At 46.7% G+C, this 27519-nt stretch overlaps 1 protein-coding gene across 2 annotated transcripts in view; it reads left to right on the top strand.

Moving 5' to 3' along the window:
• The window catches only part of C10H4orf19 (chromosome 10 C4orf19 homolog), a 77252-nt gene extending 49957 nt beyond the window's left edge, over positions 1–27295 (top strand). The window contains exons 2-5 of one of the 2 annotated variants that reach the window (XM_036201088.1): positions 5009–5058; positions 6384–6564; positions 23439–23492; positions 25255–27295. In XM_036201088.1, coding sequence (XP_036056981.1) covers positions 23461–23492; positions 25255–26152 — 930 coding nt within the window. In that variant the 5' untranslated portion in view covers positions 5009–5058; positions 6384–6564; positions 23439–23460 and the 3' untranslated portion in view covers positions 26153–27295. The remainder of the gene's footprint in view (positions 1–5008; positions 5059–6383; positions 6565–23438; positions 23493–25254) is intronic. The other variant, XM_036201087.1, reaches the window with a different exon arrangement.
• The last annotated feature ends 224 nt before the right edge of the window (positions 27296–27519 follow it).

Here is a 27519-nt window from a genome sequence, read left to right as displayed (position 1 = left end):
AAAAAAAAAAACAGATTATCTAGGGCTGGCCAGCCTAGCCAATCAGGAAGCTCAGCAACCAGAGACCTGCTTCCAAGAGAAGTGGAGGATAGTAGAAGACACTAACGTAAACCTCTAGCCTCCACACCAATGCACACATGAATGTATATTCACACATGTACACACATAAACACACATACACTCATACCACACACATGGACACAAGGAAAAAAGACAGAAAATCGAATTGTACAAATACTGAGGACTAAACTTTTAATATCCATCAGAGATGGCTCAGCAGTTAAGAGTACTTGCTGCTCTTGCAGAGGACTAGGGTTTGGGTGTCACCCACATGGCAGCTCAGGACCATCCGGAACTGCACTTCCAGGGGACCAGACTCCTCTTGTAGCTCCTCCAGGAATGGTGCGCCATGTGGTGCACAAACACAGAATGCAGGCAAACACTCATACACACAAATTGAAAATAAATACATCTCAAAAACTGAAATCCATCAGTAGATGAGTGAAAGGCAGGCTCCCTGTTGAGACGATTGGGCTCTGCTCTAGGAACAGGGCCCTTCTTTGCACTGTGGCAATTCTAGATGTAAATCACCACTTTGTTCTCCTGCTCCAGCTCACGGTCCCCTTTGATCATGACTTCACACCATGAAAAGATACTTCCTTGTGCGAGGCAAGCAGTTAGCTTCTCATAACCCCGGACAACAAAGGCCCCTCTGTGAGGAGCAGGAATTCCTCTTGGAATACGGAGAAGGCCCCCAGCTGAACCGTATCCAAGGAAGATGTTGCAAAGCTTGCAAAGCTTGTTGGGAGAAAGGAGCCCTGCATGAGATCTTTTCTTTCTGCTCAGATAATGACCTTGCTTAGGGTTGGGGGTGGGAAGCCATCAAAGGAAAACAGAGGCCCAACCTGAATGTGTTTGCCAATTACAAGGAAAAGCACCCCCGGTGCCAACTCAGGCTTATCATGTTCAGAATTTAATGCCTTTTAGAAAGAAATCGGTTTCCCTCTCATGAAGCGAACAGAAGGTTATAGGAAAAGACTGTCCACTTTGTGATACAAACTGAGGCAAAACCAATCTACAATTAAGTCACGGCTGGCTCAGTTCCCCTCCATCATGCCCACCAAGGAAGCCAGCATGGTGCTACCAGTTATATGCTAGTCTCATGGCCTGGCATTCAAGGCCCCTCCTGACTAACCTGAGCCCATCTTCTAAATTTAAATCCTACCCAGCTTCCTTTTCGCCACCCACAAACCTTCTCCATGCACCATCCTCGAATCCTTCCACTCTTCCCAGGCCTTGTGGGGAGGGTCTCTGGAATGATGATACACTTCCTATGCGTGAGTCGGCCATGTCCCAGGCCTCTAGTAAATGGTAGCTCTTCTTCGGCCCTTCTCTAAGCAAAAATCCCCCTTCCTGTTACAAGTACTTGAGCCCTCTGGTAATGACATGAAAAAGCCAGAAAATTGGGTAGTGATGAGCAGGAGAGGTAAGGAGTGCCACCCCTGTCCCATAAGAGGGCCTCCTGGAAACCAACCTCTTCATTGCATCAGCAAAGAACAGGAGCGGAAATGGTGGCTGCCATATCTGCACCTTATCGCCTGTCAATCCTGAGTTGCCCGTGAGCTGCATACCTCAACTGAAGGCACAAAGGCTCAGAGACATTGCGAGATCTGCTCCTGGCAACACAGCTTGTTAGTGGTGAAGCTAAGATTCCAATTCAGAACTTTCTGGCTGTGGGGCTAGCCCCGTCTTTCCAAATGAAAATGCCTTTTCAAAGATGTGCAAACTTGGAGCCACATTTGCCCCTGACATCTGTGGGGAATCCAGTGGTGTCGGGAAAAGTAAGAAATTCCCCTTCTGAGATCAGATGTGGTTCCTTCCACCTGAGAACCACACAGCAAACAGTACAGACTCTATTCTGTCTGTGGGCAGTGGCTGGGGAAATACCAGCAATACAAAACTGTTTACCAACAGACAAGGGACGTGATGCCTGTAGGGGTTTAATGTCCTCGAATGTGCTGGGAGGAAAAAAATATCACTAAAGAGCTCTAGCCAGTAGAATATTCAATGTGCTTTGTCCCCAAAGGCTGATATGTTAGAATCTACTCACACACGTATTTTAAGAACATGCAGTGTGGCTGTGTAGTGCCGGCGGGGAACCAAGCATCTAACTATTTAATTCTCAGTAATTTAAATTAAAATAGCCTTGTATGGTCAGCAGTTATCATTATTGGACTGTGTAGCTCTGGAACATTGCAAAAGGTTGACAGCACTTTGTCCATAATCTGTATCACATCACCCACCGGGTCTCACGCTAACTTATTTATGTTTTGACTGTAAGCCTTATGTCTTGAAGTGTAAAGGGAATTTTTCAGGGTATTGATGAGCAAGGAGGCCCCGAAGGAAATGAAGCCTTTGAAACACTGAACACACCAGGCTGACTAGAAATAGAATTAGATAGTCTCAGAAGTTATTGGGGAAAGCTGTGGGTGTTGCGTAATGGAGGCCCTGGAGGGTGGTAATGATTTGACAGACAGCCCCGAGCCACCCAAGGCTCCCTGCCCGGAGGAGCTGGATGAGAACTGTGCATTCTAAGACTGGTCTACCCGTGTATTTGGATCCTGGCTTCAATTCATTTTTTAGATTTGTTATTCTTTTGAGTGGTGTGACGTATACGCTATGGGTGTGCAGGTGCCCATGGAAGCCAGAAGAGGGGCATCAGACAGCCCACCTAGAGCTGGAGTTACAGACCATAGTGAGATGCCCAATGTGGGTGCTAGGATCCCAGCTCCAGCTGCTCTCTCACTGCTGAGCCATCACTGCAGGCCTTGGTAATGTCAATGCTGCTCTCTCAAGGGGTCTGTCTATCCTTCGCTCAGATGGAAGCATACCTGTCAATCACTTCCAGCCATTTCCTAGGCCATTCTGTCTCTGGTTGCAGTATCTGTCTAGCCACCATGTGACACGCCCAGTGGTGGGTCCAGGAGAGTGACCTATTGACCTTTCATGGTTTTAGCCCTTAACACCCACTTGACTCCGTCACATCTCACTGTACACCTGTGAGCACGGAAGAGTAGCCTCCGGCAGGATAGTTCAATATCTTTTTCAAAGCAAAAGCATCAATTCCCCTGGGACAGCACACCAGGAAATAAGACTGGCATCCTCGGCACTGAACCCTTGCTGGGCCTCCTCTCAAACATCCCCACTGCCCCTTCTGTTTCTTCGGCCCCAAACTTTCCAGTCCATCCATGTAGAGGTGTCTTCCCTCTGACAGTCTTTCCTCACGGAGTGTTGCAGACCTCCAGGTAAACCCTTGGCCTGCCCAGGCTCCTCACTGATTTGCTCCTGAAACATCAAGAATCCAGAATACTCATTCCTCCTCACAGGAGGACTGGAGCAAGCCGCAGAGTATTTACCGCAGCTTCCTGGTACCTAGACACAAAGCCGGAGTTCAGAATTCTTTGTTGGCTAAGTAAACAGCACCCCTTGCTTCCTCTTTGTCAAGCTCGGTCTGCCTAAAGGCCTTCCTGTCATAACTGGCCATCACTAGTTTCCCGTCTGCCTGACTCAGAACCATCAGCATCTCAGAGCTGCTCTGTCCGGTGGTGCCGGTCTCAGTGGTGAGCCTCTCCAGGATATGTCCAGTGTTATTTATTCTATGCACCACAGACCATCTGAGTTATGTGTAAGCACTCTTGCCTCCTTGCTCTCCCAGTATAGGTGGACCGCTCCCTGAATGCATACACTTCACCTTACTCCTGCTGTGCTTACCAAGGAATATGTCCACAAAATGCTCATTGGTAAATAATGAGGAGTGCAGTAAAAATTAATAACAATCGGATGAGGGATAGTCAGTGAATGTGTTCAAGTTTTAGGGAACTGTTGCATAATAAAAATAGATACTGACTGGAAAGACATGGCTAACAATGTGAAACTGAATCACTGAATGTATGTAACTGGTGTTATATGGAAGGTTAGAGCTCATTATCTTGTTAGTTACGTGAAAGCAGAATAAAAGCATGTCTTGAACGTGTCCGTATATAGTGAAGTATTTTACTAAATAGAGAAGTGAAAATCTGAACATTTCTTTGCCTTCTAAATTCTATACATCATTTTCATTATAAGCAAAGATATTTTCTAAATTATGTATTTTATTGAATGGCTATACTTTTACTCGTTGAAACATTGCTTGATATTATCCCCAAAGAGCAAATTCATTTAATTCCTCTCCCTCCCTCCTCCCTCTCTTCCTTCCTCCCTCCCTCCTTCTTTCTTTAGTTGAAACTCTGTCTATCAGAGTGGAGGCATATTGCTAAGCAGTGTTTATGAGCACTAACCACAAGAATGTTAATATGTTTAAGCTACTATAACAAAACACCCTAGACTGGGTGGTTTATAAACAACAGAAATATCTTTCTCATAGTTCAGGAGACTGGGAAGTCTAAGGCCCTAGCAAACTGGTCTCTGCCAAGTTCCTATGTCCTAGATAGCAACCTTTTTATTGTGATTTGCTTGGTGAAGGGCCAGAGGAGCTCCCTAGGGCCTCTTTGTAAGGACCCTGCTCTCATGATCCACCTACCTCTCAAAGCCCCACCTTTTGATGCTGGGGATTGTTCCAACATCTGTCTGAATTCTGAAGGGAATGCAAGCATTCATGTCTTCAGATGTAGTAGATAGCATTAAGAAGTCCAGCATGCCCAGTGTGTGATGAACAGTTTACATGTAGTGACATTTAAATCTCATTACAATCTCATTTTATGAATGGGAACACTGAGATGTTAGTTAATTGTTGATTGATTGCTAAGTGCCCAGAGCTGGGCTGCCAAGTCAGGCCTAACAAGCCTCAGACCTCTTGCCTGCCTGGGCTGTTTCAGACCAGAAACCCCACGGCAACATCACTGCCCTGCGCCCCTCAGGAAATGCCATCTTCTGTCATGTTCTCCACGCAGCCCCGCTGTGAAAATGTGGCAACAAGTGTCCCTCAGTTTTCTGCTTTGTTTTGTTTCAGGAAGAGAAGTTAAACACCCAGAGAAGCCTAATGGGCGAGCTCCCCGGCAGGTAAGCTGGCATTTTCCATTTTATGCTCTGTGGGGTGGTCTGTTCTTTATACTTTCCATTAATGTTATACCACTCAGGATAGAGATTCTCTTTTGTTTCCTGTAACACTGAAGCCAGCGGACAGAGCAAGTCTCCAAGTCTGTTTCTTTCTGGCTCCTTCAGATCTCAGTTCAAGGATATGATTTAAAGTTTTTTATGTTATTCTTGTTTTAACATTTTTTTAATCTTTACGTTATTTTATATGTGTGTATGCACATGTGCCTGTGCAGCAATCAAAAGACAACTTCTAGGAATTGGTTCTCTTCCTCCACCACATGAGGCTTGACCTGGGCCTTGAACTCAGGCCCTCAGTCTTGGCAAATGGTGCACTTACCTACTAAGCCATCTTGCCAGCTCCCCTCTGCAGCTCCTTGTAATTATTATTATTTTTTCTTTACTTTTATTGTTAGGAAGAGAATTGAAAATGTGTGTGATAAGACAGCAAACCAAATCTTCACAGTGAAAGATTCCCACTTGCCCAAGGAGGTTGGAGCATCTCTAGTGACGTTCACATCCCCCAGCACACTGGCTCTAAGTGTCCATCATCCCTGGACTGCAACCTCAGCCCCCTAGGAATCTGTCAGGAATGCGTCTTATTTAGGCCTCACCCCAGACCCCTGAATCAGAAGCTACCCCCAATGCCCAGACCTTGGGCGACTCTGGTGTATCAGTCAGGTGAGGGACCAGGTCCTGGGTTTCACCTTCTGCTACAGTTTGAATATGAAATGCAGCCCTCGGGCTTGTGTATTAAGGACTTGGCACCCACCCAGCTGGGTGGGAGTGTTTTGGGGAGGTGCTGGATATTTTAGGAGGGGACTCCTAGCAGGAGGAAGTAGGTCCCTAGGGGCATGTCCTTGGGGACTCTATCTTGCAATATGGCACCTTCCTGGCTCTCTCTGTGTCCTGGCTGCTTTGGGGCACGTGTTTCCACAGCCATGATATTCTGCCTCACCTCACGCCCAGAACAGTGGGTCAGCTAACCTTGGCCTGAGACTGGAAAACTAAGCCACAGTAAACCCTTCCTCCTTTTAAATAATCACCTGGGTATTTGTCACAGAGATGCCCCCAAGGAACCCATCACATTTTCCTCCTGTTTATTTCTGACTCTCCTCCCTGTACCAACTAACTTGCAGGACCATCTCCTACATTTCAGCTGCTGGGCACTCAGCCTGTTGCTACCCTACTCCGTGTATCTCAGCCATGGTGCATCCATTATCCTTGTTCCTTCTGGAAAGTCCTAGACCATCATGCGGTCCCATTTCTGCAGGGCTTCTTTATCCTTCCAGATTTGTGCTGGCTGCCTGTCTACCCTGCCTGCCACTGAGTTGGATGGTGTGAGGACCTGGCCTTCTAGCCACCCTGCATCCCTCACTACTGTGGGCCCACATGTGTCCAGGGACACATTTCAATCTCCTTGCATGGCTAAGTCCCGGACCGTTCCATCAACTGTGGGTTCTAAATAATAAGGTCAGGCCACCGGCTCTTAGTGCACTAAATTTCTCATGCTCAAAAGTGTCGTGTGACTGGTTCTGTTTGTTTCTAGCTGTGTTATAGACTCTCCAGCCCCTAGGACTCTCATCTAATAACCAATAAAGTCAATCTATTTAAGTTTATGCTAAAAAGTACACCGGGAAAATCACAGGCAGACATGATGATAAGTGTCTAAACTGGGAGGTAAGATCAAAAAGTAAAGAAAATAGCCCCTGGCCGGGTCAGGAAAGAGGTGAAGAAAGCTGTATGGCCAGGAAAAGAAACAGGCAGTGGTGCATTAGAGGGTGCAAGTGTCTGCGCATGCCCTTTACTCTCCAAGGCTCTTAGCTTGAAGGAGTCCTTACAGTCAGGGCCTTCAGCTCACTACAGTCCCGTGCCTTCCCTGTAAGGTGCTGTAAACAGGGCCTTGGTGGATTCCAAACCACTGCTCCCAGGTCGCCATCCCCCTCCCTCACATTTTCAGAGGCTTCTCGGTACACCCGGCCTTGTTCTATGTTTCTCTTTCAAGGCACCTTATTTGAAAATGTGGCACATTCACCATGTAAGCTCATTGTAGGCTAGCATCACTCCAGGATGAAACTTAGCTCTTGCATCTGTTTCTTCTGTGAGGCACACCACAGCTTTCTTTAACTAAGCACCCACGGGACAGCACCTCGGGGCTGTGCTCAGGGGCCTTTAAACAGTGAAACAAACAAAAAAGGGAACACAAAATGGACTGTAGAGAATGCGCTTATCCAGAATAATAATTCAACCAAGGAGACAGAAAACTACCCTGTATGAGCTTCACGAGAAGCACAGAGGCCAGATGGTTCTCATTTTCGCTGCTTGGCCCGTCCGTGCCCGTGTGTCTCTGCCACACAGCATCGTATAAGGAGTAGTGTTTGAGTTACTAATAAATTTTGTCACATGAGCAACATTTGAAAATATGGGACCACAAGAAATGAGGATCAAATATAGCTGTGTCACTTAGCAGCTGGTATAAGAAGCGCTATGTAAACCTGGTGTTTTGACCATCTTCATTATTACATGGTATTAAATATCCTGAGGCACTGGGCATCTCTGGGGAGGTTTTAGGTGGAGCAGTGATGGTAACTGTGCAGACGTGTGGTCTGAAAGGTTCTTACGGCTCTGTGTGGCTAATGTGTTGGAAGGGGACATGAACAGTTGCGGAGACAGACTAGGAAATGGTACTGTAATGGGGTAGTAACAAAGAGATGATACTGCCTTAGAACCGGGCATAAGAAATGGCCATGGCTGGAAGGAATGGGTCAAGGAGAGAGCCAGGCCAGATGGCATGTGTCCGTAATCCTGTCTGAGGCAGGAGGATTGACATGAACTTGAGGCTGGACAGGGATATATAACAAGACTCTGTCTCAAAGGATGAGAGGGTGGGAGAGAAGAAGGAAGGAAGGACAGAAGGAAGTACAGATGGACAGCTTCCTTCCTACTGCATTCCCCTTGGGATGTGCTCTGAAAATTCACCAGTACCTCCTGCTGCCTCCAGCCCTGGTGGATAGGTCGCTACCCTATGGCCTCATCCAGCCTCAGAAAGGCAATCACATTGGATAACAGCTTCAGCACGTTAATTTCAGGGACACACACACAGGACTCTGGAAATTACGCATCATTTATCCCAAACATGTGGCCATGTATCATTGTATCTTTGGAGACTTTAAGACTGTGACCTAAGCTTCTCTCCGGGTGGCTTCCTCCAAAATGTCCTCAGAGTTTGCACGACTTGGCTTTTCCCAGATGCTTCCGGATTCCTCCATAGTGTCTGCCTTCTCCCAGATAAAGCAGAAATTCCAAAATGAGACAGAGCCTGTGTTGGAGACGCACCCCAATGCCCGTGTGGTTTCGGGGTGGATGTGGTAGAAGGGCCAACTGTTTCTGTTCAGGGTCTATGTGACTGAGCACCCAGCAGTTGAGGGTATCCTCACAGTGACCACAAACATGGCAAGAGCTAGCATATATCAAGAACTCACCTGCCAAGCACACTTGACCGGGTGTCCTAGCCGATGTCCTATTGCTGTGAAGAGACACCATGACCACAGCAGCTCTTATAAAAGAAAGCATTTAATTAGAACTGGCTTACAGTTTCAGAGGGTTAGTCCATTATCAACGTGACAGGAAGCATGACGACACACAGGCAGATGTGGTGCTGGAGGAGCTGAGAGCTCTACATCTGGATCCTCAGACAGCAGGAAGAGTAAGTCACTGGGCCTGGCTTGAGCTTCTGAAACCCCAAAGCCTACCCCTAGTAAGAAACTTCCTCCAACAAGGCCACACCTCCTGACACCTTTCAAGTGACACCACTCCCTAATGGCCATGCATTTAAATATATGAGCCTATGGGGTCATTCCTATTCAAATCACCACGCCAGGCCTATCATGTGTTTGTATGGAGTCATCTTCAGAACAACCCTATAAGACTGGATGTTACTCTTTCCCCCACCTTGATGTTGGCAAAACTGAGATTGAGCGAAGGTTTGTGGTGAACTCAAGGCCACCCAGCTTCTAACAACCCATTCCAGAGCCCACTGACTCAACTAGAGCAGCAGACCATCTTCTGTGCATCACTGCTAGGGCCCCTCCCCCTCTTCTAAAATCCATTAAAAAGCAGCACACTGCTTTCCCTTCTCTGCGATCTCTCCCAGAGCACCTCACTTCTCTCCCAGAGCGCCTCACTTCTGAAGTAGTTGTCTAAGTTTACTCATCAAGCAGTTCTCCACCTCTGCATACCAGCTGGTGCAACACAATCCAACCAACTTCCTGCTTGAGCTGCCCCGAGATAGCACCAGATGCCACAGGTTAAGGGCCAAGGCCACGAGACTGCCCCCACTTCACATGCTGGTTACAAACCTGGACCCTGACCATGTGGCCAGGCAGACATAAATCAGGGTTTTCAAGGTACCCTCCTTGGACTCAGTAGTTTGTTTGAATGGCTCACAGAACTGAGAAAAATTGAGTTACATTTACTGGTTTGTTCAAAGAATATTTGAAAGAATTGGACGAGCAGCCGGATGATGCAGAACAAAGCCAAGGTCTAAGAGGACCACAGAGCAGAAACTTTTGCCCTATGGAGTTGAGGAGCACCACCCTCACAGCACCCAGGAGCATTTATACACTACACAGGGGCATTTATACACATTTTGGCAAACCATACTGCCTGTGGGATTTGCAGAGTTTAATCTCTATCTAATTCTAATTTCCAGTATCTACCATCACTTCTAACACATGCATGCGCGCACGCGCGCGCGCGCGCGCACACACACACACACACACACACACACACACACACACACACACGCACGCGCGCGCGCGCACACATGCATACACAGAAACAGATAGAGATAGAGACAGAGACAGAGACAGAGGGAGGGAGGGAGGCGAGAGAAGAGAGACAGAGAAACAGAGATATCAGTGGATGATATTGAACCAACCCTAACCTCTCCTTGGTGCTGCAGTGAGGGTAGCATCCTAAGGCTATCCAGGGAACCCGGCCTAAATCATCTCAGCATAACCCCATGTGGTCAGCAGGGTTCCTTATGTCAAGAGGCCACTAGGACTTGGGAAATTCCAAGGGCTTTTGGAGCTCTGTGCCAGGAACCAGAGATAATGATCAATTCTATTTGTCATAACCCCCTATATGATTTTATGTGCACCTTGACATGCCCTTCTGGTGAAGCAGCCTTAGAAGTAAAGTTGATCATAAAAAATAAAGGCGAGGGACAGGTGCTGGAGAGATGGCTCAGCAGTTAAGAGCACTGGCTGCTCTTCCAGAGGTCCTGAATTTAATTCCCAGCAACCAAATGGTGGCTCACAGCCATCTATAATAGGATTTGATGCCCTCTGCTGGCATTCAGGCATACATGCAGACAGAACACACATGGGGGTGGGCAGGGCAGGAGGAAATGGGTCAAACAAAGCAGGTGCTGAGCTTTTTTTGTGACTTAGTTCAGAAGCTGGATATGTGGTACTTGCCCGTAAACTAGCATTTGGGACCCTAAAACAGAGATGTCCTGAGTTCAAGGCCAGTCTTGGCTATACAGTGGGACCATGTCTCTAAATAAATAAATAAAAATGAAAACGTATAGCAAAGAATCCTATTTGAACTATACAGGGTAAGTGGGAAACAAAGCAATATTTCTTTCAGATTTTAAAAATTACCTCAAGAAAACTATTCTCTGAAGACTCTTCAAAGTGTATGAGTCTGTAGTCCCAAAGATGAAATGTCATCTAGGGGGTCATGGCCTGGGTCTACCTAAAGCTGCACTTTTATCACCATGGTGGGTGATTCTCTCTAAACATCCTGAGTTTGGATGCTGTCATTTCTTGGGTCTTCTAAGCAACAGGGTTCGTCACTGATGAAAGTCCATGGGGGTATATGAAGGTCCGTGATGATCAGCTGAGCTCTCTATGAGAGCTTTCTGTGGGACTTCCACAGACACATTTGGCTCTTTGTGTCTGTGGGGTGTAGAGCCAATTGTGTCTGTGGAGTGTGTGTCCATAGATTCTGCCACCTGCTGACGACGGGAAGTATTCAGGAAAAGTCGTCACAGGGCTGTTGACACATACTGTGTAGTCACACCTGGAATGGTAGTGAGCATGTGGAAACCTGTCCAGTCTTCCCTAAATAACACAGAGCAATAACTGCACACAGCATTCCCATTGTGCTGGATGTTATAAATTATCTCCAGATGATTGAAATGCTAGAAGCAAGGCCACCACCAAAGAATAAAGGATATAGGAGGATGTGTGTGGACTATACGTAACTACTACACCATTTTGTGGAAAGGACAGGAGCAGAAAGGGGTTTGAGGGACATCTCCCATGGATACCAAAGGACAGCTGTCCATCAAGGCCAGTGGGAAATTTGCATCATCCACTCTAAGAGCTGTAGGTATTTATCTTAAGCAACTGAGTTGGAGCTTCACAGAGGCTGTCCTGTGCCTAGTGAAAACCAGCCTCACTAATAATGGGGCCCAACACCTATACCAGGACCAGAGTGCCTTCCCCACCCCAGCAGAGGTAAGGGGCATCTAAACTTGTTCACTAATGTCTCTCACACCTGTTGATGATATTGGGGATTCCCTAAGATCACTAAGCATGGTATGAAGGTCCTATGTCCCTTACACTTTTTCTAGAGGGAAATTTTGGGTGTCTACTACTAAAGGGAGTCAAAGGAGGTTGGGAGGGGTTGAGGAAACCTGTCCTGAAGTGACTTTACAGGGCAAGCGGGCTTGGGTGGGAGACAGAAGACAATAGAGATAAGTAGTCCCAGACTAAAGTCCTCCATCACCACCCTTGGCTCCGCCCCTGTGACCCGCCCTACACAAGGCACGTTACACGTGCCATGCACGTTACACGACACTGGTTCTTTCAGGACCCAAGACCAGCGATTGTCACATGACTAGGATTTAGTCACATAGCCAGTCTTCCTTTGACAGCGAGACTGTGCGTAATAGGTAAGGTCCTGAAGGGAACGGTCACACCTCCTTTCCAACCCAGGAAATCCTACGTGGCATGTAGTCATTTGGTTATGCAGGCACGGGAAGAACTGGGAAGCAAATGAGACGAGGAAGTGACACAGATCATCCACGCAGGTAGATCTTTCCACCTGCTGTGATTTGAATAGTTGTCCTGTCCAACTCATGTTGAACTTTATCCCCAGTGCCACAGTGCTCGGAGTTGTGGGATCTAGAGAGGTGCTGTTAGGGGTAGTGGAGTCATAGGAAGACCACAGGAGAGGGTTCCTAATGAGGAGGATCCTCTCCTCCCTTGCCTGCACTCACCCTCTTATGCACACTCATCTGCTGCATCACTCCCATTTTCTCTCCAGCGTTCACCATGTAAAACCTTCTGCCATGCGCTGATGTAGCCGGAAGGCCTCTTTGTCTCCCTCTTTGTCCAGTCCAGCACTGCCATGGGTGGGCTCTAAGTGCAGGGGAGCTGCAGGAATAGAGTTCCCTGAAAAATAGCTAGGCAAAGGAAGGAAAGGAGTCTGAGAGCAAGCCGACCTTCCAAGATGTGCTCTTCAAATGAATTCCACATTTTATGGAACTTGATTTTCTTAATTCTTTCCGGCTACATGCCAGGGAGAAGAGGCCACCCATAAATTAGAAAATGTGCTAGGATGGATCTCAGTTGGTAGGGTGCTTTCTAAGATACACAGAGCTCTGAGCTTGATCACTAGCACCATGGAAAACCAGGCATGGTGGTACGTGCCATGGTACAGTGGCCACTAGAACTAACACGACACATGTGCCTGGAATATTCACCATGTTCTTTGCTGGCCAACCTTACCATGGCAAGCACCTGCACTACTTGTAACCTGACTCTTGTGTTTCTGAGGCCTTGCCTATACCAAGTGAGTGCCTCCCTTGAAATTGAACAATTAGTAACCACTCTAGCCTGCCATCTGGTGGTAAGCAGATGAAATGACAGTTGGAACGTTCAAGTCAAGAGAAAAGCAAATTCCATTTTGCAAAAGCTACTGAACACAAGCTGAGGAGAAGGTGTAGGAAGGCCAGAACCTACCAAGATAGATAATAGGAAGTGGTCATGTGGAAAACAATAACCACTTCATTGGTAATGGCTCCACTATCTCACCAACCTTTATAGCATTTATTCCCACTTGAAAGGCTTGTAAAGTGAAAAAGAATTAAAATCAGAAAGTCCTTGAGCCAGCATTGGATGCATAGCAATCACACACATGTTACCTGCGGTGTTTATTACATTTTATTTTTAATTACATTTGTCTTGGGTATGTGTACATGAGTGTTTATACCCGCAGAGGCCAGAAGAGGGCATCAGATTACCCCAAGCTAGAGTTACAAGTAGCTGTGAGCCACCTGATGTGGATGGTAGGAACCAACCTCAGGTCCTCTGGAAGAACAGCAAGCTCTCTCTGCCACCTGGAACCACCTCTCCATGCCTTGCATGTTTATTCATAAGTACTGGTGGTCCTCGGTCATGATAGGAAATGCTCTGTATCAGTGGTTCTCAACTTATCAGTCATGATCCCTTGATGGAGATTGCCAAATGACTGTTTCACAGGGGTCTCCTAAGACCATTGGAAAACACAGATGTTTACAATATGATTCGTAACAGTAGAAAAATTACAGTTATGAAGTAGCAATGAAAATAATGTTATGGTTGGGGGTCACCACAACATGAGGAACTGTATTAAAGGATCGCAGCATTAGGAAGGTTGAGAACCACAGCTGTCCATGCTTTCATCTCATTATCAACCCTGAGAAGCGAGAACCATTGCTCTTCCTGGTTTGCTGATTAGACAAGTGACTCTCAGAGGTAAAGAATGTTGTGGAAAGGACTCCTCCGTGGAGCAAAGGAACTGGAGCTCAACTCTGACCCGAAGCTGTTCACTTGTGTGTGCATTCAACTGCCAGGGTGATGCAATCAGTGCTTGTAGAAATCTGATACCATTCCATGCTCTTTACCCACTTCCACCCTTCATACATACCTCACTGCCCGCACCCCCACAATGCACACAGGGTTGGGGGGAAGGAGAGCCTGAGAGCATGAGAGACTATAAGCTTTCCCAGGGAGCATCTCACAATACCGTTGTATCCCCAGACCCTAACATAGTGCCTGGTAGATACCAGAGGCTTGGTGTATACTTTGGAAGAAATGAAGATACTGTACAATGCTTATCTGCCAATGGTTCGTGAAATATGTATCATTTGTTTTTACTTATGTATATGTGTCTGTGTAAGTATATGCCATGTGCCCACAACCCAGAGGCATCAGATTGTGTGAAGCTGGAACCACAGTAGGCAGTTGGTAGCCTCCCAGTGTGGCCACTTAGAACTGAGTTTAGGCTCCTGTGGGAACAGCAAGGGCTCTTAACCATGAACCTTCCGCCGCCCCAGTCAAGCATTTGCCTTAAAGACAGTGAGCTAATTACTAAATCAGAAAGGAAGGTGACATCAGATTTTAAACAGAAGACTAGACCAAATGAAATGTTTTTAAGATCTGTCCAAATGACTGCCATAGAGTAAAGAGCACATCAAGACAAACAGTGGTATTATCAGGATATTTGAAGAGAATGTGTTCCCACGTGCAACATAAACAGCCAGGGTCCTGTGGACCCCGCAGCAGTAAAGCCGGGGATCAGGACCTGGCCTGTTCCTCTTGAGTTCTGAAAGTGGAAGCATCACAGTGGTGGTATAGACACCTCCTCATGTGGACATCCCTGCCGAGGCCAGCTGTGGAGGCAGCCTTCTGAGTGATGCAGTTCCAACAGGCCCAAGGCAGCCTTTCACTGAGAAGTGCCCATGAAAATCCAGCTGTGTCTCCTGAGGAGGTAATGGCATTGGCTTCTCAGTTTCCTAGTCCAGATGTATGGGGGTTTGAATAAAAATGGCCCCCATAGGCTCATAGGGAGTGGCACTATTAGGAGGTGTGGCCTTGTTAGAGTAGGTGTGGCTTTGGTGGAGGAAGTAGGTCACTAGCAGGTGAGCTTTAAGGTCTCAGAAGCTTAAGCCAGGTCTAGTGTGACATTCAGGCCCACTGGCTCACTCTCTTCCTACTGTCTGCCAACCTGGATGTAGAACTCTCAGCTCCTTCTCCAGCACCATGTCTGCCTGCATGCTGCCATGCTCCCCACCATGATGATAATGTGTGGGAGCCTGTTTTCAGGTTCCTTGTGGCTTTACCCAGCAGGTCTGCATAGAGGATGATTAGGACCACGGGCCTGAGTGCAGGTATCTGAAATGGTCTGCACTTGGCTGTGCTGGGGGAAGAGGTCTTTTGCTCAACCCCTTGGTATCTCTATAAATACCCTGGGGCAGAGACAGTCGGGGGCCATTGGAAAAGGTTCCAGGCCCTCTCGAGGCTGTCCTTTATTTTCTATCTGTTTATCTCCACACTATAAATCCTTCTATCTAATATTTCCTGCTGCTCTCACTCAAGAAAACTCTGGGGAACTGTGGGGTTGGTGAGTAAACACCCCACAATAATGGATTAAACCTCTGAAACTGTAAGCCAGCCCCAATTAACTGTTTTCTGTCCTAAGAGCTGTCATGGTCACAGTGTCTCTTCACAGCAATAGAACCCCTAGTTAACACAAGGTGTTTCAGAAGGCCCAGATGTCTGGACTTGTTTCAAGCTCCCAGGTACTCATCACCTTCTCCAAGGCCCACCACATGAAGAAGAGGGTCCATTAGATGCCCCCCACCCTCAGAGGGTTTCCTTAATCTGAGATGCTCATTCCTTCCAACAACTCTGCTTTTTTGCACCTGTGTCCTTATCTTAGAGTCCTGGGGCCTGAGTTGAAGAGACCTAAGTCAAAATACAATAACGTTAGGGAGTAAGACGGAGAAGAGGGGCTATAGGAGAGGACCCTGGAACAAAGCCTTTCTCCACTGGGTCAGGATCATGATTTGGGACCCAGTAGGTCTCATTGTTCTCTCCATGAGGTTATGGGCTCCTTTGCAACCACTGAGCAAGTTCCTCAGTGCAGGGTAATATAGATACCACTAGGACTCCACTCCAGCATTAACAAGTGTGTATGCCAAAGCAAATCACAGGCAGATGGTGGTGTGTGACGGTTCTCCTCTCCCACTGTCACATCTGGATGGTGAGATCTGGAAGAGATGCAATAGGTTCCTGGTGACAAAGACATTAAGGACTCAAGAGAAGAAGCATCCCTCCCATGTCTGTGACACTGGAGATGGAGTTGTGCCTAGGGTGCAGACTTCTGACGTCCAGGCATGAACTACACCTGGCTAAGTGTGTTAGCCCCACAGTATAGCATTGATGTGTAAGACTCCTGATGATAAGGGCCATCCTCTCCATCATATTTTTCCCAAAGCATCCCACAGCATGGGTTCTAACAGTTGTTAATAAGCTTACTATGAAAGTAAGTTGTGTGAGCTAATATTTTAGGGAAATAATGGGTTAACTAAGTAACACTCTTGTTGCTGAAGCTTTTCCTGTGTCCTGCCCAGTCAGCAGCCACTCAGACCCAAGTAAACACACAGAGGCTTATATTAGTTAAAACTACTTGGCCATTAGCTCAGGCTAACTACTGACTAGCTCTTACACTTAAACTCAGTCCATTTTTGTTAAGCTATATGTCGCCACTTGTTCTGTGGCTTTACCTGTGTGCCATTACATGCTGTTCCCTGGGTGACAGGCTGGTGTCTGTCTTCTCCTTCCTAGAATTCTTTCTGCTAGTCCCGCCTATACTTCCTGCCTGGCTACTGGCCAATCAGCATTTTATTAAACCAGTGTACAAAAGCATCATTCCACAGCACACCATTCTTTGTTATAACTCTGAATGTATTCATCTTTATCTCTGCTCACCCCAAGCCTGTTTGACCAGGGAGCCTCTTTGGGGGAGAAAACCTAAGTATGTCTGTAGATGGAAATTTCTCCTGTCCTGCCTTGCCCAGCATTCCAGATGAATCTCTCCCACTTGTGATCCTGCAGCTGCTTATAAATTAATCACTCAGAGGCTATATTAATTACAAACCATATGGCCCCTGGCTTCAGCTTCTTACTAGCTAGCTCTTTCATTTTAGATTAACCCACTCCTATTAATCTGCATGTTGCCACGTGGCTGTGGTGTTACCAGTCCGCCGACATCTTGTTGCTCCTTGGGCAGTAGGGCTCCCAGCTCTCTCAATTCCAACCTTCTCTCTGTATCTCTGCTTGGATTTCCCGCCTGCCTCTAAGCTGCCTTGCTATAAGCCAAAGAAGCTTATTTATTAGCCAACCAGAGCAACACATATTCACAGCATACAGAAAGACATCCCACAGCATATGTCTCTCTATACAAATGCCCCATCCAACCCAATCTTCAGCAATACTTACTGATATCTAAAGCATGCCATCTAGCGAAGGTGTAAAGTGGAGTATTTAAGGGTATGGATAATAGTTGCCCTACATTCTTTCAACTTCTCAATCGTAACAGAAGCTTGATGCCTTTAGGTAGGAAAAAGTCATCCCTGTGAGATTCTGAAGTCCACAGCTCATCTTCTAACCCTTCTTCACATTTGGAGTCAGCGTACTCTCACATTGGGCTAGCTTCTCTTGTGTCCTCTGTGAACAGCCACACCTACTGATGTTTCAGCTATTCCTCCTGAAACAGAAGCTCAGGACCCAGGAGTGGCTCCCTAAATACTTGGCCACTTTGCCCTCTGGCCAGGTTCTGGGAAATCAGATTTAGAAAACAGATTCTGTTTTCAAGTTATTAGCAAGTTTTCAAAACAGAGTTGAAATGTTAAGTGTATCATTTTACTACAGGTTTCTCACAAATAGCCTCCCCCCCCCCAAAAAAAAAAACCTCAAACTATTTCTTGGGAGTGTCTTTAAAGTCTCATTTTATAGGACCCCTGAAGCAACATGTCCTTGATGCTTGGGAGTGTACCACAGAGGAAGACAGTGACTGTGTCCATCCCGCTCAGTCTATGACTTGTGATTTAGGACCACTGGGTAGGGACTGTGTGTGATCTGAACCTGGAAATGAAAAGACCCTCTGTTGGAATGGCTTATCCAATGTGATATCCCAAGGTAGTACACATATGGAACCCCAGCACTCAGGAGGCTGAGGAAGGACCATAGTGAGTTCCAGACCAGACTGGACTACATAGCAAGACTCTGTTTCAAAACAACAACACACAAGATAGCCAGCCCCTTTTTCCCCACCTGTCACTCACCGGTCATTCCTCCATTTGACTAGTGAGGATGAAGTGTTCCATGCATTTGTATACAATATTTGAGGTAGATGTCTAGGGCTTCCCTCTGAGAGGAGGGCCAGCCTGAGGACAAGGGCCCCATCTCTGACTGTTTGGTGCCTCTGTCTTGTGTAGGCCCGATGCAGGTAAATTTATAAGCTCTGTGGCTATGACATGTCCAGATAGTGTTTCACAGCCCTGCTCCCCATCATCTGGCCCTTTCATTCTCCTAACCTCTCTCGTTCTCTGGGCCTTCATTAGGGAGTCTTACTTGGATCCACTATTACTAGGAGGAGTAACAAATGGCGATCTTCCTAGTTCCCTTACCCCGTGTATGTTTGTTAGCTGCTGGCTTCCTACTTGCGGGACAGACCTGGCCCTTTCTCTTTTGAATTCATCTCACTGTGGTCTTGTTGCTCACGTTTTCTTCAGTGGGCTAGAATTCTTGATAGTCTTATTTGTTTTCATGGTCTGATGACTCCAGATTGGGCCAGTAGAACCCCCGTAAGCTGGCTCCAAGCAATCACTCTCTACACCAGCTCTTACCCCTTGGTGCCCCGATGAATATGGTCAATTTCTCTTTTAGAAAACTCCAAGGCTCCCCCTGTCCTGCTCCCCCCACCCCCATCCCCATTGTGAAACAGGATTTTCCTGCCTGGAGATTTCACCACTCACTAATGCAGCCCTGACCGTCTTCAAACACAGGGCTGTTTAATTTCAACACGAAACACGGGACAGAGTCAAGCAGTATGTGGGAGTCCAGGAGCAGGTGGCGCCAGCAATAGGTAGACTCAGCCATCCTAATGGTATTTGCTTTTCCCCTGTGTAAACCAAACCCTGGCTACAAAAGATGTGCCCTTTGCTTCCCTGTAGCTGTTTATATCACTCCAAAGACAAAGCAAATTTGGATTCCCCTTAGCTCTCCAGGGCTCCCACTGTAAGTCAGGCAGCTGCTTCCAAAAGACAAGCAGGAAGAAGGTGGGTAGCTTGCTCCTTCAGAACTCAGTCTTCCTTCAAGGGCTGGTATTTTTCTAATTCCATGCATGATGCTGGAGGAGGGATGTTTCCCCTTTGCTCAGAGAGTTCCTTTTTTCAGGCAAGAGGTGGATGGGATATTGATATAGGCACGGGGAATGGATTGAACTTGATCTCATGTGTAGAAGGGAGAATAATTGCAGATATGGGTGTGTGCAGGAGGGGGTGGGTGAGTACATTCGTCCCCACCCTGTTTACCTGTGGGTCATAGAACCTTGCACATTAGAGCCAGTTGAGAGAAGGAATGTCACCAGGAAAGGAAATCACCAAGTGGAAAGAGAGGGCAGGCAGGACCTGAACCGCGAAGCATTTCCCACAGCTCAGGCTGGTACCTGATTCAAAAGTATGGTTCTCAGGTAGGAGACTAGACGTGCAGGAAAGCCAAGTGGTGGACTCTAAGGGAGGAGAAAAGACAGGAAACTGACCCTAAAGAGGGAAAAAATTACCCTGTAATTGCAGGGTTTGGGAGCGCAGTGTGGATCCTATCTCCCAAGGAGAGATGGGAAGCCTGAAGACTGCAGGAAACATACACGCAGTCCAAGGGCTAGGCTTCAGGCTCTAGTCTGCCCTCCTGGGGATGTCGGTGGTTTTGGAGGAGTGTTAAATCCCAGCCATTGCATTTCTAAGCAATTTACTCTGTGGCCTGAGCCCAGCAGAAGGTGAGAAAAGGCTTTCAAGCTTCACTAGGTAGTAGATCCCCAGGATCCAAGCAGCTACTAGGAAGCTGGGATGGACCAACACCCCCAAACCCCGGCCCCCCCCCCCCCCCCCCCCCCGCCGCCCCTGAGTGCTTCTTTCTCCCTCTCTTCCGGCTGCTAAACTAGAACTCCAAAAGCTGACCTACTCATCATGAATATTCATTTATAGGGCTGCCTGAAGTCTGTCCTTTGTGGGTTCTCAAACACTGCTGAGCCCCCCTTTCCTTTTCTTCTTTGTCTTTACTAGTTACCTTCCTGTCTGGATTCTTTTTTTTTTTTTAAACAAGACTCCAAAGTAAGCACAAGTACTGCAGTCAGAATTTCAGCACCAGTCCTGAAATGGGGAGGGAAAGGTTGGAGGAAGGGAGAAATGTGCATGGTACTCTCCAATCTAACCTATTTATCCATCTCATCTATGAGTTAGAGCAGAAAGTGAGGCAGTGGGGAGCTAGAGCTAGGAGCATAATCCTAAAAGTCATTGTGTGTACATGAGTGTGTGTGTGTGTGTGTGTGTGTGTGTGTGTGTGTGTGTGTGTTTACATGCTGCTACTTAAGCATCCCATCCCTTCTTTCTCGGAAGGACTGTTGTACTTGGGTCTATGTATGTTTTGCACTTGATGTCATGATTGACAGACATGCACCATTCATTGGTCTTTATTCCAGAAACAGCTGCTTCTTGGTGTGGCTAATGCCTGTGTCGTGGCAACTAGATTGCACGTCTTGTGAGTCCAAGATGTATGTCTTTTAAAAATACAAATGAGGCTTGGAGAGCTGACTCTATTGGGAAGATGGATCAGAAATGAATCTGTGACATGTCTAGAAGGACAAGTGAGAGAGAGTCGAGAGGGAAGCTGAAGAGAGATGGCTGTGTGGCCAAGCTGACCTGCACAGTCAGGAGCTCAGGGATTTGGGGCTTGGGAGAAGTGGGGTGGGTCTGTAAGCACTTCCTGTGCTGCTGGAAAAAACTGCTACAAACTTGGGGTTTTCAGACAAGCAGCCAGAGCTTGTAGAGCTGGCATCAGTGGGTTGCATTAAGGACCCTGAGTGTTACCAGGGCCCTGTCCCTATCACTTCTGCCTCCATAATCACATCGTCTCTCCCTCTTCTGCCTGGGACCAAATCTCCTGCCTTTGGCTTAGGAGCACAAATATAACTGAACTTTGGAACCTCCCCATATTGGGGTCCTTAACTTGACCTTAAATTACCTCCACATTTGTTTGATCGGTTGCTTTGGCTGTGGTAACATTCACAGATCCCAAAGATTCAAGTGTGTATATCTTTTAGGAAACGACTTTTCTACTTACTCCATAGGTACTGATTTTATCACCATAGTAAATTGAAACCCCTGTAACTAACCAACCAACCAGCCTGTAGCTCATAGCAGCTGCAGATGTTTCCCCTACTGATTGAGTACTGTTTATTATATTAGTATATTATAGAGTATCATCCTGGGGAGTCTATAATTGAAAGAAGGTAGGAAGGAAGGAGGGAGGGAGGGAGGGAGAGGGAGAGGGGGAGGGAGGAAGGCAGCCACAGGCAAATCATCTCTCCTCCAAATGAACTTTGCAGACAAAGGAACTAGGTTGAAGGTCCTGGTGTCCATTTGTCTTCTGAAAGGCTATACACATAAGAAACAGAAAACCACTAAGAGGTCCTTCTGTTTCAACACTTGGGATTCACTGAGGAATCCAGCAGGCCAGGGTGGCCAGTTTTGCATGAAAAGATTTTGTTCAAAGGGAAGTGATGGAGAAAATCCAACCTGGGAAGGAGCAGGGCACAGTGAACAGGTGGGAAAGGACTCTACCACCTTCACTAAGAATCCCCAGGGAATGGTATTGCAGGCATGGTGTTGACTGGCAAGCAAAGGGAACTCATGAATGATGACTGGGATTGTCCTGGCTGTGGAGATGGCAAATCAGGAGCACACTGGTTCAGGCTAAGCTAACACTGGTGTCCTGCTCAGGCTGTATCACTCCAAAGGGCTGAATCAGGAAACACATGGTCAGCCATCTTTAATACTCACTGTCTATGCTAGTGAGCTTTCCATTTCTCTGACAAATCCCTGATCCAATCAACAGATAAGAAAGGATGGTTTATTTTGATTCCCAGAAGGGATGGTTCATTTTGGTTCGGAGTTCTGGAAGTTTTAGTTCATAGTCACCTGGCCCTGTTATTTGAGGTTGTATCAGTATGGTACATCATGGTAGGATCATGTGACAGAAGATACTTGGTCACCTCAAGGCAACTGAGAAATAAGAAAAAGAAAAAAGAGAGTACTAGGTCCAAATATTCTCTAGGTATACCCCCTAATGATCTACCTTCTGTCCACTAAATTCCACCTTCTAAAAGGCCCACCACCTCCCTATGTAGTACCACAGACTGGTGACCAAACCTTCAACACATGGGCCTTTGATAGACATTCAGGATCCAAACCATTGCCATCTTAATACCTGAGGAGGTGACAAGGAATTCTCTAGGAATGTTTACACCTCCTGCTGTTGAGTGGTGCTGTATCCAGAAAGATTCCTGGGTCACTGGGGAAGGCCACAGGTCACTAAACATCATGAGTCCCTGTGGTGGTATTGTGTTCCCCAAAATATTGTGCACCCTAATAAATTTATCTGGGGTCAGAGACAGACAGCCACTAGATACAGAACCAAAAATGGTGGCTAGAAAATGAGTCAGAGCAAGCTATAGCAGAAGCTGGGCGGTGATGGTGCACGCCTTTAATCACAGCACTTGGGAGGCAGAACCAGGTGGATCTCTGTGAGTTCAAGGCCACATTGGAAACAGCCAGGCATGGAGACACATGCCTTTAATCCCAGGAAGTGGAGGCAGAAAGGGAAAGATTATATAAGGCGTAAAGACCAGAAACTAGAAGCATTTGGCTGGAGAAGCATTTTGGCTGGTTAAGCATAGGCTTTGGAGCAGCACAGTTCAGCTGAGAGCCATTGGGATGAGGATTCAGAAGCTTGCAGTCTGAGGAATTAAGACCAGCTGAGGAACTGTCGAGGTGAGGAAACTGTGGCTTGTTCTGTGTCTCTGATCTTCCAGCATTCACCCCAATAACTAGCCTCAGGTTTGTTTTTATTAATAAGACTTTTAAGATTCACGCTACAAGTCCCTTTGCTCCCTGACATTATCCCATCATGCTTTTCTCATCTGCAGATGCGGGTGGAGTATAAAGCTTGGATGGCTGAAAAGGAGTTTGTGTGAGTCAAGTGTAAAGAATGTTTGAGAATTCTGAATCCATGACTTCAGAGACATGAGGGGGTTCTGTCTTCATGATTCATGTGCTATCCTTGGACCAGAACTTACAACTCTTCATTTTGAGCATCTAAAAAGGAAAAGTAAACTTGATTCTCACTAGTAGGACTAATGACATTCTCTTTTTCTTACTCTTTCTTTTTCAGATGGTAACAAAAAATAATCCAGATGGGGTGCAGGTGTTGTAAGATGATACAAAGGTAAAGTGAACAGAGATTGGCAAGGGGCCTTGGTAGTCAGTCATGAGGAGACTACACTCATAAAGTAAGACATAAAGGTAGAAGAGGGACTCTGGGGAGAGAAAGGGACAGGTGGAGGTGGGGAGGACACACTAGAGGATGGGCATGGGTATAGCCAAGAGTCAATTATATACACGTGTGAAAATGTCATCTTGAAACCCATTGTTTTGTCCAATGGCAAATGCTAAAGCAATAGTAAGACCGATAGAGATAAATAAATCCATAAAGACAGGACATGTGACAGCAGCTCAAAAAGTAACAATGGGGCTGGAGAGATGGCTCAGAGATTAAGAGCACTGACTGCTCTTTCAGAGGTCCTGAGTTCAATTCCCAGCAACCACATGGTGGTTCACAACCATCTGTAATGAGATCTGGTGCCCTCTTCTGGCCTGCAGACATACATGCAGGCAGAACACTGTATACACAATAAATCTTAAAAAAAAAAAAAAAAAAAATCAAATTGTGACACCGTCAGGGCATTTAGCCAGCTCCGGTTTGACCCACACTGCCAAGACATGAGGACTTGGCTCCATCGGATCACATTTAGAAAACTAGATTTTTTTTTTTTTTTTTAAATTTTCTCATTGCTCAGAACTGTTAGACATACCATTACTCCCGAGGTCAAATCCCATTTCGGTCAAATTTACATTTCTCACAAAGCCTTCAATGAAAAGAAAAAAAAAAAGCTCAGCTCAAGTTATCGAGGATTCCTGAAGTGACATTGCTGACAATAAAGAGTCCAGTCACCTTTCTTGTGACATTTCATAAAACTTTGAGTGATGTGAATCATAAGACAGATTCACTGGGGACATGACTTCCTGGGGGTGGGGGGGAGAGGCAAGGCGGCGGGAAGCTCTGACTTTATTTGAGTCCAAACACACACTTACAAGCATTACTCCATCACAACCATGTGATGTTGGGCTTTATTCACAAGTGTTTATTATCTAGAGTATTAGTTCTCTACATCCATGGACTCTAGCCCTGGAGTCCACCAACCATAGATTCAAATATTCAGAAAAGAACCCAAGTCTGTGCTGAACATTTGGACTTTCTTCTTGTTGTCCCCTAAGCAGTCCAGATTGAAGATAATCCATATGGCATTTATCTTTGCCTTAGGTAGAATAGAGAATCTAGAAATGACTTGAAGTGTAATGAGGTATATGCAGATATGCCATAATTTCATATGGAAAATTTGAGCATCTACAGATATTGTTATCTATGAGGGTCCTAGAACTAATCCCCCAGTGATTGTTTCTTTTACTCTACCACATACTTCATATTTGTCATTTTCATGACTGCATAATATTCCATTGGAGAAATATACAGTTGATACCTTTTTTAAAGATTTATTTATTTATTTATTGTGTATACAGAAGAGGGTGCCAGATCTCATTACAGATGGTTGTGAGCCACCATGTGGGTGCTGGGAATTGAACTCAGGACCTCTGGAAGAGCTGTCGGTGCTCTTAATCTCTGAGCCATCTCTCTAGCCCTACAGTTGATACTTGACATTATTTTTTTAATTATTTTCATTTTTAAAGTCCATGAACTACTTTATAATCCACCTATCCCTTCCTTTGGTGTCTTTTTAGCTCTTTTCATTAGCCAAAGATTTCTATGCCAAGCATATTTATTCTTTTAGACACAATCACAGGAGCTAGTTCTTCCCCAGCTCCTCTGTCCCGAAGCCAACTTAACTGATGCCTGCTCCTCTCACCCCCAGCTATCTCTTTGATCCAGTTCAAGTGCCCTCCCCTGGTTTTGTCAACGAAGTGAACAACTGCAGGTTGGAGGAGGATGACACTGTCAGACTAAAAGGCACCCAGAACAGTGAGGTTGAGGTGCCCAGGAATGCCCTGCACGGTGGGAGCCTGACCAAGACTGAGAACAGAGACGGTACATCTGGTCTACCTCGCCAAGGCCCGCTCCCTCAGGAGGACTCTGAAGAGAGACACTGTGCGGAGAAGCATGGTATTGTCAATGGTATCAGCCCCACCGCCACTCTGCATTTGGTCAGGAGTCCCAGGCCCCACCAGGTCGATGGTGGCTCCTGGGCCAGCAGCTCCTGGGCAGGCACCATAGACAGCACTCACCCAACTCAACCCTTCCTTGAAGGAGAGGACTGCAGGAAGCAGAGCTGCATGGTGCCCACTTCGGAAGACACCCAGATGGTGGGACATGGAGACTGCAGAGCCCCTGCTGAGGTCTTGGCAGGGGCAGACCACGTCCTACACATACCAGCCCCGGATTACCCCCAGCTCTGGAGCCCCACACTAGACAATGCAGACCCTGAAGAAAAGGATTATCTCTTTGAGAACCACTCTGAGCCGGGAAATCACCCCAGGGTGAATGAGCAGGGTCTGAGCCTGCCCTTCTCCCTGAAGAGAAGCTGGGACTCCCTGAATGAGGCCGTGACTGCGGAAGTTCTGAATGTCTACTTTAAAGAGGAGGGTCCCACTCACCCTCCACCAGTGGTTGATTCTCGAAATGAGCCGGAAGTCCCACACACTTACAATGAGGCCAGAGATGGAGTGGTGGTAGATGAGGACGCTGAGGTGGCCGAAGCCCTGGCAGCTTTAGAAGCTGCGACTGCAGGAGAAGATGCAGAGGAGGCAGATTAGGGGAGGGGCTGGGTGAGAGGCCGGGCGGAGCCGGGGTGAGGAAGCTGCAGTCACGCTGCCCCGGCAGCCTTACCAGCCACACCACGTGTTTACATCTGTTCCCTTCCCATCGCCAGGACCTGTGCCACCCTGCCAGCTGTGTGCAGCATCCTCTGGGTAGCTGGACCCTGATTCAGAATGCTAGAATCAAAGTCAGCGTGGGCCTCTGTGTCCACGTCCACCACACATGCAGAAGTTAAGCAGCTTGCTTGCTGGCCCTGGAAAGCTCCCCCAGAACATCTGTCCAGATGTGCATGAGAATGCCCTGATATCCCCACACCTGATCCCCAGGGGGCACACAAACATGCTGTTTGAATGTATTTCTTTACCTTGTTTTTGAGAGCCAAATACTTCACCCATCCTAGAAAGGGTAACTATCCACTTAAAGTGCCTACTGTGCGCCAGAGCTTAACTTCAGGGACAGACCACCCAGGGATCTACTAACTAACCACTTTGAGAATGTCAGGTTAAGTTTTGTGGCCTTGGGGATGGAACAGATGTGACCAATGAAAAAATGGTTAGGCCTTAGCTGTGCTATGAAAACACCTTGACCTTAACTTTTTTTTACACTATTACTTTTTAATCTCCTTTGGGATGCTGGAGGCTGGCCAAAATACTTCTTAAAACTAGTGTCATGTTTCAGTTTCAAGTTCATGAGTGTCTTGGAACAGCAAAGCCATTTACGGAGGGGTTTGGGTCATTAAATGTCGGGTTCCCATTAAAGCAGCATAGCATATGTGTCTCTGTCTTGTCTCAAAGCTGGGTAGGATGGTCCCAGACCATCAGCGACCATTGGTGTTTCCTCCAGGTTACACAGGTAGACATTCATTCATGGTAATAAAACAGGAAGGGCCAGACATGGCGCCCCCTCTGTGTTAAGGTGGTATAGTCCCACTTTCTTTTAACACCAGGTTGGTTAGCATCTGGTCACTTGGCCACGTCTCGCTGGAGAGAAGGGAGAATAGAAAACATAATCAAGCTGTGTATTCGGGTATCCCACATCAATCTGGGATCTAATCCCTGAGGATAGGAGAGAAGGACATTGGTGTCGAGGTGAGCAGCTGTAGATGTAACCGTCTTGTTAAATAAGAAACACAGAACCAATTGCAGAGTTAAAAACCACAAGGTCAGAGCAAGAGCGGAAAACCTTACCCTTCACTGCTTCTGCTGTCCTTCCCTCTCCGCAAGAAAGCTACTTCTGTGTGTCCTATCTTTTTATAGACTTTCTGTTCTGTTTTCTCATTGGTTGTAAACCCAGCCACATGACCTCCTTGTCACCGCCTGTTTGTACAGTCCTCCAGGTCTTCTATGGTTGGTATTGAGATTAA

Source organism: Onychomys torridus, chromosome 10 (genome assembly GCF_903995425.1).
Source record: "Onychomys torridus chromosome 10, mOncTor1.1, whole genome shotgun sequence".
In the NCBI taxonomy this organism is placed as follows: Eukaryota; Metazoa; Chordata; class Mammalia; order Rodentia; family Cricetidae; genus Onychomys; species Onychomys torridus.
This window is presented reverse-complemented; position numbering and strand designations above follow the sequence as displayed.